Here is a 12,294-nt window from a genome sequence, read left to right as displayed (position 1 = left end):
CCTGGGATTCCCAGCAAGGCTCGGAAGCTTACGTCAGACCTCTGACATTCTCTCTCTTACCCCCACCCCCCAAAAAGATGTCCACGTTCTCCTGCTGGACGACATCTTGATGCTTCTGCAGAAGCAGGAGGAGCGCCTGGTCCTCAAGTGCCACAGTCGCACCATCACCCCAACCCCTGACGGGAAGCAGATGCTGAGCCCCATCATCAGGCTCAATTCAGCCATGACACGCGAAGTGGCCACAGGTGAGTGCTGGGGCAGGCGGGCGGGCGGGCAGGTGAGGTGGAAGCAGCTCTGCTTTGAATGTGTGTGGATTAGCACCAGAGGTGTAGTGGTCTGGGGTTACCGTGGGGTCAAAGACACCTTACTATTTCTGCAGCAGGGTAATAATAATAATAATAATAATAATAATAATAATTTATTATTTGTACCCTGCCCATCTGGCTGGGTTTCCCCAGCCACTCTGGGCGGCTTCCAACAAATATTAAAATACATTAAAATGTCACAGATTAAAAACTTCCCTAAACTTAGCTGCCGTCAGGTATTTTCTGAATGTTTATCTCTTTGACCCCTGATGGGTTCCCATCTCCACTATCTTAGAGCTGCCCAGCTAGCATGGAAGGGGTAGCTTTTTAGCCACTGAGAAGAATTATTCTCAGCCTTCCTGCTGATTGGAACCAGTCAGTGTGAAAGGAGGCGAGACTGAGGTGTTTGTTTGCTTTTTAATTTTTTTAAAAAATTTATATACCGCCCTATACCTGAGGGGTCTCAGGGCGGTTCGCAGAATAAAATCAAGATATGAAACCACAAAATAGCTAATAAAAATAAAAACAACAGCCCAATAGCCCCCCCCACCACAAAAAAACCTCATTTTAAAAAGGGCATAGGAGGAGTTGTTGTGTGTGCTTCAAAGCTAAGCATTTAGGGACACTGAGAACACAAGGGCTTCGGGTTGAAGAGAATGGTATTCAAGTTCTGTTCCATGCAGTGGAACTTCAAGGATGGCACAGCTTAAGTCACTTGGAAGATACTGGAGCGCTCCAGGTCTTCGCACAGAAAATAGTAGATCTGGTTCAAATGCAATACATGGAGATCTGCAATGATAGCTACAATGGATCCATTATTATTATTATTATTATTATTATTATTATTATTATTATTATTATGTTGTTGTTGTTGTTGTTGTTGTTGTTGTTGTTGTTGTTGTTGTAAAATTATTGTATAATATTAGAAGCAGTCATTGCAGGGTTTTTAAGCAGAGGTTGGATGGTGCAGAGGACACGGGTGGCGCTGTGGGTTAAACCCACAGAGCCTAGGGCTTGCTGATCAGAAGGTTGGTGGTTCGAATCCCCTCGGCGGGGTGAGCTCCCGTTGCTCGGTCCCAGCTCCTGCCCACCTAGCAGTTCAGAAGCACGTCAAAGTGCAAGTAGATCAATAGGTACTGCTCCAGTGGGAAGGTAAATGGTGTTTCCATGCGCTGCTCTGGTTCGTCATGCTGGCCACATGACCCGGAAGCTGTACGCCGGTTCCCTCGGCCTGTAAAACAAAATGAGCGCTGCAACCCCAGTCGGACACGACTGGACCTAATGGTCAGGGGTCCCTTTACCTTTACCTGGATGGCCATCTGTCATGGATGCTTTGGTTGAGATTCCTGCATTGCAGGGGGTTGGACTAGATGACCGTTGGGAGGCCCCTTCCAACTCTACAGTTCTGTAATTCTGTGACTGTATAATATTGAAGGGGGTGTGGCTGTGAGGGGAAATGGCTGTGAGGGGGAACCCTGTGCTACCGATTGGGACCGAAGCAGCGAAGTTAAGTCACACAGCGCTAGATTAAGAATGTGGGGGGTCCCCTCCCCCAAGGAAGCTTTTAAGCGGAGGAGGAATACTGTGCTTTGCATTTGAGGAGACCCCAGGCTGGCTCTCTTCGGTGAATGAAGGAACTCCAGGAACAAGGCTGTGGGCACGTACAAGGCCCAGCAGGCTTTTCTTAGTTAGGCGCAACAGTTCCCTGGCAGTGAGGAAACTTCGTATGATGATTATGTTTCTTTGGTTGTGGAAGAAGAGGAAACCTTGAAACAGAACAGGCAGTACGAGCTAAATTTAAAAAAAAACCCAAACCTTGCAGCGGCTATTAATAGTTTAGTGTTCATCTCAGGGCCATTCTCGTCTCCTATGCTGTTTTTAAATAAGCCACAAACCGCCTAGATCCTGCCTATTACATTGAATAATATAAAATTCTGCTGCAAGCACAGCCCTGACTGGAGACGGTCTCTGTATTCTTGGCCATGCATCATCTGCACCCAGGCAGCATGAATTCTGTGCCAGGAATACGGAATTCTGTGGCCCACACAAACTTACATGCAGGTCTGGCAGTTGTTGTTTTTAAAAAAACAAAACATAAATTTGGCGTTAATTGACAGTAATCCTCTCTATTCCTGATACACTGGGGCCCAAGATATGCTGCTGGTGCTGAGGGCACGGTAGCCCACACATGCTCAGGGTAAGGGGTTTGGAGGAATCATGCAACCAGAAGATGCAAAAATGATATAAAAACAACAACAGACAAGCCCCTTGAGTCCTTTGGAAAGTTGGCACAACCCACTGATCAGAGGAAATGCAGGTGAGGTTTCCTCCCTCAGCCACCCACTGCACTGCCTTCCTGCCTGCCTGCACATAGAGGCAGCCAATGAACTCATGGCAGCAAGAACACGCCCCTGCCACAAACCCTGCTCACACACAACAGGATGCCACAGAACCTCCAGTCCCAGTGGCAGAGCCAACAAAAACCTTCCTGGTGCCAGTCCCCAGGCATCTCTCCAGACAGGGGTTGGAATCCCCTTAGCTCAGGCACAGAGAATCTCCAGGCCTCTCTGCCTGGCCCTCAGCACTCTCCCTAGAGACCATGTCCCATCACCGGCGCTGCTTCACCCGTAGGAACATAGCATTGGAAAGGGACTGTGCAAAGGTAGCATTTATACTCGTCCAGTTTCAACTCTGGCCCTGCCCACCCCTGGCATGCGGCCCCCCAGAAATGTCCTATCGGGCACTGGATGCAAGTTCTGAGATAGGTCCTCCTCCTCTTTTTTGATTCTGAACCTGCCGTTTCCTTCTTTCCTCTTAGATATCAAGGCTTTCTATGTGATTTTCAGCTGGGAGGATGGAGCTCAGATCTATGAGCTGGTTGCGCAGACGGTGCTGGAAAGGAAGAAGTAAGGAACGGGGAGGCGAGATCGAGATGCTGCTGGCTGGCTGGGGGGGGGGGAAGGTGGGCATTCACCGCTGGAGTACCAGATGGGTTGGTCCAACCACCACCAGCGCAGCCTGATGCCCTCCAGGTTTTGGCTCGCTGGCTGATGGGCATCGTAGCCCAAAGAATCTAGAAAGCACCAGTTTGGGGAAGGCTGGGTTTCATCTGTGAGCTGGAGTGGGTGGCAGAAACAGATGGGTGGTAGTTTTGGAGGTGAGGGTGGTTCAGTTTTCTCAGCTTCGATCCAGGGTCAGTTTTCAAAATATGACTTTGCCTAGCACCAAGGTCTTTAAGCTTATTATTATTATTATTATTATTATTATTATTATTATTATTAATTGAATTTGTATACCATGCTATACTCACAGGTGCCATTCCTTAATTTGAGCTGTGGCTCCTCGCTGGGCTTATAGTGATGGGTTTCTCTGAGCATATTCCAAGTGCATATTCCAGCACCTGTCGAATCCACCAGTCAGTTTTTGTTTTACCCGATTCCCTTCTTTTGTTCTTTTCTAGTTGGTGCAGTATGATCAGCGACACAGCCGGCTGCCTGAAGGTCCCCATTAAACCACGGCTTTCAGTGCCAAACAGTCGGTCTTCGCCACACAGCCCCAGCTTGTAAGCCTGGCGTTCCTGGGGAGGGAAAATGTCTAAACCTTTCTTGTACCAGAGGCCACGTGGGGCGTTTTATGGGGGCTGCATGCCAGAAGGAAGTGAGGCAAAGTGAGAGGCAAAAATGAGGAGAGTAGCGGATGGGACGTTTTCTTTTGTGCGTTCCAGCCATGCAAAACCCAGGAGGTTTTACAAACATAACCTCCACGCAGCCTCTCCAGACCAGTGAGAGGCAATATCACAGTTCAAAGAAAGGTCCCATCCAGGCAGAAGAATTTTAGGGAGGGGGCAGAAGGAGAAGACTGAGAGGAGGAGGTGTCAGAAGCTGAAGAGGTAACAGGGTTTAGTGAGCAGGAAGGGTCTGTGGCAGAGAGAAGTTCAGAATCAGAGGCAGAAGCTGAAGCAAGAGAGGAGTCAGGCTGGTGAAGAAACCAGGGTGTCTCCCCTCCTGCTGCAACAAGCTCCCCTCCCTGCTGGTCTCCCAGGACCAGTAGTGGTATGAAGTGGGAGTAGCAAAGACAGGCGTTCTGGCATAGTCTCAGATTGCTTGGGGGGGGGGTAGAGGATCCTTAGGCAGCTGCCTCATAGGGGTAAGACCCACCAAGAAGAGTTGGTGTGCTCATGAGGCCTAGATCCCCTGAGCAGGCTTTGTTTCTTCTAATAAAGAGTTAACTTCACTTAGTGTGATTTATTGCTGGCTGGCTCCCTGACACTGGAAGGGCTGTCTCATGGGGTGTGCGGGAGGAAGGAAGGATCCAGCCTGCCAGTGCAACCCATTTCCCCACCGCCAGCATAGATCTGCACTCACAACCTCTTCTTTTCCCCTCAGCGGCTACTCAGAGGGGTTGCTGGGTGGAGCGGAGAACGGCAGCTCCCACAAGGAGACCCTGCATTCAGAGGGTGAGTTTGCGGCCAGGGGTTTGGAAGGCAGTGGGAGGAGCTGGAGGAGGCAAAGCAAGAGTTCTGGGTTCTTACCAAGCTCAGAGCCAGGGGAATCCAGGGGCTCTTTGAGAGCAGGGATACGATTGGTCTTTTGGTACCCCGTAGCAGAGCGGGAGAAGGATGGGATGCTGGAAGGGGCCGAATTCGAGGGGCGCAGCCCTGTGAGCGGACCGAAGCTGGGCAAGGCAACAGAAGAGATCTTGGACGACATGCTGAACTTGCACAAGCACCAGCCCGTAGGCCAGGGGGCCCTGTCATCCGCTGCACAGGACAGAAGTATGTAACGCTACTCCTTTGGAACTCCCTGCCTGTTGATGGCAGGCAGGCACTGTCAACTCTGCATTTTCCAGTGTCTGCTTAAGAACATTTACGCTTAGGCAAGCCTATCTAGACATGTAGAGCAGCCTCTCCAAAATTGCTGCTCTCCAGAGAGTGTGTCCTAATCTGGATTTAAGTTTATCATTTGTTTTGGGGTTTTTTTAAAACGACTTTGAGGTTTGTTTGTCTTTACAGTAAAGCGGTATGTAAATAGCATGAAGCAAATAGATAATCCAGGGCTGGCGGGAATTGGCGGCCCTCCAGATATCGTTGGATTTCAGCCTCTAGCCAGCACGGCCGGTGGCAAAGGATGATGGGAGTTGTAGTCCAACAGTATCTGGAGCGCCGGAGGATTCCCCCATCCTTTCCCCTCCCCTCTGCGGAGATTCCTTCTGCCGCCACATCCCCCCCAGCCCCAAGGCTCGCGAAGGAGATGAATCTCACCCCAGTCTTGTGTCCTTAACAGTATCAGCCCTGAGGAGACTACTTCAAGTATCGGAGGAAGGGGAGGTTGCCTTCCCAGCAGCAGAACCTGTGGACCGTCCGCCAGAGAACGGGAACCCCCGCGAGGGGGGAGAAGAAGAACAGGAGTGGGAGACGGGTCATGGGACGGAGGCAGACGGCAGCCGGCGGCATCCAGGTGCGGGGTCTGAGAGCAGGTGCCTGCTGGGGGCTTGAGGGGAGAGGGGCATGCTGGAGAAAACCGGGGTGGGAGGGAGGAGAGAGAGAGGCATGCTGGGGGAGTATTTCATAGAATCATAGATTCCCCTCCCTCTTGGCAGGAGGTCTCCCCAATGGCCCCTTGGAGCCAGAGTGGGGCTCAGAGCACCTGGATAGGGAAGGATCCAGTTCCATAATTCTGACCCACCAACAATCTGACGGGGTGAAGCATCACTTGCGGCTTCTGGAAGATGCAATCCAGGGTCTGAAGGTGAGAGAGGGTTGCGAAGACACACACACACACCAATGTGGCACGCTCAGAATTTACTGCGCAGTTTTGCGCCCATTTGCTTTCCTTGCAGAACTAAACCCGAGCCCTGGAATATTAATTTCCAAGATGGTTTGGAAAGCGCAGAAGCTGGTGGAGGCCGGCAGGGAGGGAGGTGCAGGAGCAAACGCCTTAGTGTTTTTCAAGCAGTGGGTTTGAAAGGGAAGAGGGGCAAGAGATGGGGCCCTCAGGTTGAGAGTGAGGGAAGGAGTGCATGAAGGTGCTGCAGCCCCCGTCCATTGGCCTCTTTTTAAATGAAAAAGAAAGACCCAGGACTATAGCCACGAGGACTAGAAACTTAACGCTGGGTGAGATGAATGGGAAGCCACATTTTTCTACATGGAGACTTATCTGCTGAGCTCGTTCTCTTCACTAGACAAAGCAAAGAGCCGGGGACGGGGGGGGGGGGGGACTCTTCATGCCTGTACAAGATTTGCTTTGTTATATTTCACTGCACTTAGGTCCCATCATTTTCTCCCTGCTCTCCCCGGTCCTAGTCTGCCACCCTCTTAACGGCTTCTGTATGCTGGGGCAGCACCACACTCCTGCTAGGAGGGCTTCTTTTTAGAATTAATTCCTTGCAAGCCCCAGCTTATGCACCAGGTCACCTTTAGAAAGGGGTTTGTCACTGAAGCAGGAACGGGGAGCCCGTGGCCCTGCAGGTTTCCTTTGACTCCAGCTCCCAGCCGTCCAAGCCAGCATGCTCAGTGGTCTGATAGGGGGCTGTTGCCCTGAGGGGAAGGGCTCTGCAGCTCGGTGGGTTAGAACATCTGCTTTGCATGCAGAAGGTCCCTGTTTCATTCCCCGGCATCTGAAACCCTGGAGAGCCGCTTCCAGGCAGTGCAAACAGTAGTACTGAGATAGATGGACCCAGTGGTCTGACTCTGTGTAAGGCAGCTCTTCCAACATCCAGAGGGTGTCACGTCGGCCGATCTAGAGCGACTGGGTTGCAGAGGTTGAACCCTCTCACCCTCGAGAGTTGGGAGTGTCCAGAAGGAGATTCCTGCCTGCATATGCTTGTCCCCACATCCCTCCCCCCACCCCCATGAATATTTCCCTCAATCTGTTTGTCTGCCTGTCGTACTAGGAAATTGAAGCGGATTATTGGCACCTGCAGCAGCTGATAGGAAAACTCACGCCATCTCAGCCGCCCAGTTTCACATGAGGCTTAGCCAAGCAGAGAAGGTAATGGAAGAAACAGGCTCAGTCCGGGATATCCCAAAAACTTGGCTTCCTCTCACCACCTTGTTTCCTTTGGTTAGGCTGATAAGACAGCAGTTGGCTCAGGGTGAGCCTGTGGTCTTCATGGCTCAGCAAGCAGGTTTTTGAAATAAGTGTGTTTGTGCCTCAAAATTTAATTTAAAAGACAAAACAGTGCCTCCGCCGAGGGAAGTTTAGGAATCGCTCATGACACTTTTATGTAAATCCCACCCATTTGGTGTTTTTTTGTTTTAAATGGGTGTGTAATTTGCTGTGTTTTTAGCTTGTAGTAAGTCTCTGCTGCCTGTTTATCCAAACATCCTCTAGCCCGTTGAGCCAGTTTTGAATCGGCCCACCAGGAGAACTCTCTGCTCCGCGAACCCCGAACCCTCCCATCCATTCTTGCTCAGATGTACCTGGCAGTGGGGGCCTGTGAGTGGAATGGCAGGAGGGTGGGAAGGGTCCAATAGGCCCGACATGTATCCGTAGCAACCAGGAACCAGTGAAACGTAGTTAGGAATATAGGGGGCCGCAGGAACTGTATTTCCCATGGCTCCTAGCAGTCCAGGATGCCTCTAGGGCCTTGGGTGGGGGAGGGAGGGCCTCTGTGCGATTCCTCCCTGCCACCGCCAGGCAGACTTGGATGGGAAGGGACAGAGAAGGTGCAGGAGAACAAGCAAGCAGCAATTTTTGCCGAGCATCATGAGCGGGGCCTGAATTTTAGTCGGGGTTTGAGCTCGGCCTCCAAACCAGGCCAGTGCATTTCTTAAAACTGCCCCACCTACTCCGGTTCCAAACTCGAGTTGACACATCACTGCTTGCTGCTGCCCCATTCTCACTGTCGTCTTAATGGCTTTCTGTGTCTTCTCCCCCCTCTCCAGGCCTGTCTTTAACAGGGAGGAAAAGGGATCTTCTTTGCCAACCGCTCTCTCCAGCCAGATGTTCCTCCCCCTCCTCCGGCAACACCAGCAACCAAGTTCGGCCTACACTGCTTTTTGTATAGAGGATTTATAATGCAGGGAAAGATTCTGGGGTTATAAATATATATTATATATATATATATATATATTCTACCTAGACCACGCTATAGGGGGGCCATATTTAGAGGCTGCGGAACTGCATGTGAGTAAGGGGGTCAAACCCTTCCTGAGGGGGTGGGGTTAGCTATGTCATCAGGCCATAGAGGTGCTCTTGGGTGGGGTGGGGGGGTCAGCTTTTGCTTTAGCTATGGGAGTAATTTGTGGTGTCTGTCCCAAAGAGAGGCGAATTTAAAAATTGGGTCCCTAGTGGACCAAAGATCATGGGTGTGTGTGGGTGTGGGTGTTGCAAGGCACTTGTAGGCTTCTGATCTCCACAGACCTATTCAGAACACAACTGCTGGAGACATCAAACTTGACCTCCTTTCTGCCAAAAGGAAACCAGCCAAATAATCTCAGGGAAGGTTTGCAAGGAGGGTATGATGATAGCAATATCTAGCCCCTCCTCAAATTGTCAATCATCCTGGTGGTGTAAGCTTGCCTTACAGTATATCCTCACACGTGGACTTAACCCTCTAAATAGGCACCTCATCCTTTTAAAAAGGAAGCACTTGGTGGCAGCGGCCGCAGCAACCACCGCGGTTTCATGGGGGAGGCAAATCTTTAACTCACGTAACTTGGCTTTCCTTGCCTTTACTCACCTCCCTGTCCCCAGAAACGCCCCGCTTTTCTAGAATGCGTTTTTATCCTTTTCCTGCCTCATTTGTTCACACCTGCAGTCTTGCCAAAGCTGTCTCCCTCCATCCCTTGGCCCATTGCTACCTTGCCATTCCACACAGTGCTTTTGTTTTGGCACCAGTTCAGCTGAGACACACACACACTCACAAGCACACGGCAGGAAAGCCTTGGGTTTGCACGCAAACTGTATCGGCTGCCCTGAAACTTGAGCTGGTTCTCTCCTCCCAGAAGACTGGTCTCTCCTTGCTGGGTGACCCTTCACAGCTGGCTCACAACCTAACGGAAGGCGGGCTGCCCCGGCAGTGCCATAACCACCTTCTGAAGAGAGGAGAAAAGGCAGCTGAAATGGGTCTTGCGTTATGAGATGAGCTTGAAGCTGAAAGTCTGAAGGCAGTGTTGTTCCAACGGTGGATCAAGGGAGACCCCTGGTGTTCCTTGGAAATGCTTCTCAAGAAATTCCCCCAACGAGATTAGTAGTGGCAGGCAACCTCCCTGGAAACGCTGCTTGATCTTAAGCTGGCCGGTGCAGTTTCACATGTGCCTTCTAGCCTGCCCTCGTCCCAACTCAAGGGAGACCCAGAAGACTTGGCCACCAACCTCCTTGACTTGGTTGTGTGCAGAAACTCCCATTGCAGGGGGTGGAAATTTTTTGTTGTTGTTTTTTTAAAAAAATGCAAGCTCCTGCTAGCAAAGCGAAATCCAGACCAGCCCCTTCCACGAAGCTCCTTTCTCACCACACCTCTGCTTTCTTTGGGAATTCCTGAGAAATCTTGGGGTTCGATACCCAACAATGTATATACCAAGGATAAGCTGAGCAGTTAGACCACACTTGTGCACACCTTATTTGGAATCTGGGTTGCCTTTCACTCGGTGTTGCTGACCAGGTTATTCCCAGCACCGTGTAGCACTATAAAAGCTGCTTTTAGCCACAGGGCGCCACAAATTTAGAATATGAAAGCGAAACCACAAGGTCCTGGGTTGGGGTCTCATCCGCCATAAATGTCATTAATGCACAATCACTTGGCTGCCCTCCTGTGACATGCTGCTTTACAGAAGGGACAGCAGGTGGAGCCATACCAATAAGTCAACTCTTGGCTCTTCAAAACGTTGGGGTTGTTGGCCTTTTGCAGTATTTTGCAGGAATTGAGTGTGGACTGGCGGCGGGTTGGGGTGGGGGTTGCCTGTTCCTCCTTCTACCCCGATCCCCCTTTGGCTGTGTATGGAAGGGACTTACCCTCAAAGCTGGTCTGTCGCATGGAGCAAGAGGGCTCTGGACCTATAGAGGGCTGCTGAGCACCCAGGCTCGGGGTTTGCTGCTGCTTCTGGCAACTCTGCTCACCCTCCCCAGCCAAGACACCTCCTATTTGTAGGACCCTTTGCCCAACTGGAGGGTTGCAGTGGGTCCTCCCTAGGCAACCGCGGCGTATTTCCGTCCTCCGATTGGGAGAATTCCATCTGCTGAAACTAGTCGAGGGGGATAAACGCATGTGGTGCTTTCACCCCAGAGGACAGGTGGCAGACCTAAGGGTTGAGGTAAGGGGGCAAAGTCAAGTGACACCTGCCGCCACCCCCACCCCACCCCCACTTGATGTCCTCAGAGACTGACCTACACAGATATTGCACACGTTCCAGTTCTTCCAAGTGCCTTTTATACTTTTTGTTGATAATGTGCTTGTATGTTTAAGAAAACGCAATATTTTGCTGGGATATTATATATATACGAACATAAGGGAGTAGTCTTAACTCCTCCAGCTGGGGATAAAAGCGCAGATGAACCCAGAGTTGTTGTTGTTTTTTTATATAGAGTGATATTATATATATTAGTCTTTAGGGATTTTTTTGTCTTGCTACTGTACAAAGAGCATAAACCCAGTGTATTCGGAGAAGAAAGAGTGTGACCTTCTCGGCTTCCCAGTATTATGGAATGTATAATAGCCCCTGCCAAAATCTGTTGCAGTCAGATGAGGTGTTTTTTTTAAAGTCACACTTAAAAGAAAGAAAGAAAATGAAATAAAAATTCTAAACTTCAAAATGTAAAAGCATGGGGTGGGGTGGGGATAACATCCCCCCCCCCCGGGATCTGCTTTCACGTCTTTTACCATTGCTGTTTTTGTACTTTCGTGAGACGTTCTCAAGATCGTGCGCTATGGATTAGTTCACCCGCTGCTGCACCACACATGCAAAAGTGCCGCAGTTATTTATGGCTTCCCCCTGCTGTGTGGCGCCCTCCAGCTTGGACTCCCAGTTCCCATCAGCCCCAGCCAGAGATGATGGGAGCTAGAGTCCAGCAACATCTGAAAGATGCTGTGTTGGCCACACACACACACACACACACACACACACACACCACTGCACTGTCCTGTCTGGGGCACAACTATTTAAGGAAAATTTAAGAAAGAAGCAAGTTATGCTTGACTTCCTAAACTTTTTTTTTTTTTTTAAAAAAAAGCCTGAATCAGGCAGCATAAAATCCCATCTCCAAAAAACACCACCACCTAAAACAGCCTGTGCTTATGAGTGCAATTCTCACAATCTGTGCCCTTTTAACATTCTGGATTCTTGACCTGGAGCGCTGCCTCAGTCTCTAACTGGATTTCAAGAGCAGTTATGGGTCTATAGACTGGCAGTTGGCCTGGGGCACAAATTGGAACTTGTGCTGCTGTTGGTTGATCCCCTGAATCATGTGAATTAACCACGGGGTAGCTAATCGGTGGTCGACGTGTCTTGAGAATGCTCTCAACTTGAGCTCGGGGGTTGCTTTCCTAGAGTTCAGTTGAGGATTGAGCTCTGTGTAGTTCCCTCTGCCTGGCAACGTTTTTGTATGAGGTTTGCAGTGAAAATGCTAGCCAGAAGAAGAAGAGGAAGAGGGAAATGTTTCCTCACCAGAGGGTGGGGAGATCAGGTGAGTTTCCACTCTGTATAAGGATGGAGTAGAAGGGAAGAGCAGGGATCCTGGATTCCACATCCCTCCTGCTTATCTGAGCACAGGAGTCGTGGGACCCTCTATTCTCCCTCCCGCACCTTATATAGAGAGAAATCGGAGGCTTTTTGTATGTTACAGGAGGGTTACAGGTACGTGTAGGAGAGTTGAGGAAGAGACTGAACCAAAGATAACTTTTGTAAACGATGCCAAATTAAATGCTATATTAATCGCAGCGCAGTATGTCTTTGCATTTCATGTCTCATTTATTGCATTGGCTTGGGCCAGATAACACTCGGGGGGGGGGGTGAGTGTCCTTTCCAACTCCATGATTTTGCCTGGATGGAACG

At 50.2% G+C, this 12,294-nt stretch overlaps 1 protein-coding gene across 6 annotated transcripts in view; it reads left to right on the top strand.

The window, feature by feature from the left end:
• ARHGEF1 (Rho guanine nucleotide exchange factor 1) overlaps nt 1–10,791 on the top strand; it is a 52,663-nt gene extending 41,872 nt beyond the window's left edge. For 5 of the 6 annotated variants that reach the window (XM_033158329.1, XM_033158331.1, XM_033158330.1 and 2 more), the window contains 9 exons: nt 78–245; nt 3,124–3,211; nt 3,766–3,867; nt 4,691–4,761; nt 4,909–5,079; nt 5,588–5,761; nt 5,904–6,052; nt 7,197–7,294; nt 8,191–10,791. In XM_033158329.1, coding sequence (XP_033014220.1) covers nt 78–245; nt 3,124–3,211; nt 3,766–3,867; nt 4,691–4,761; nt 4,909–5,079; nt 5,588–5,761; nt 5,904–6,052; nt 7,197–7,274 — 1,001 coding nt within the window. In that variant the 3' untranslated portion in view covers nt 7,275–7,294; nt 8,191–10,791. The remainder of the gene's footprint in view (nt 1–77; nt 246–3,123; nt 3,212–3,765; nt 3,868–4,690; nt 4,762–4,908; nt 5,080–5,587; nt 5,762–5,903; nt 6,053–7,196; nt 7,295–8,190) is intronic. The other variant, XM_033158328.1, reaches the window with a different exon arrangement.
• The last annotated feature ends 1,503 nt before the right edge of the window (nt 10,792–12,294 follow it).

The sequence above is a fragment of the Lacerta agilis genome, chromosome 8 (genome assembly GCF_009819535.1).
Source record: "Lacerta agilis isolate rLacAgi1 chromosome 8, rLacAgi1.pri, whole genome shotgun sequence".
NCBI lineage: Eukaryota > Metazoa > Chordata > Lepidosauria > Squamata > Lacertidae > Lacerta > Lacerta agilis.
Note: the sequence above shows the minus strand (reverse complement) of the source record. Positions and strands in the feature narration are given on the sequence as shown.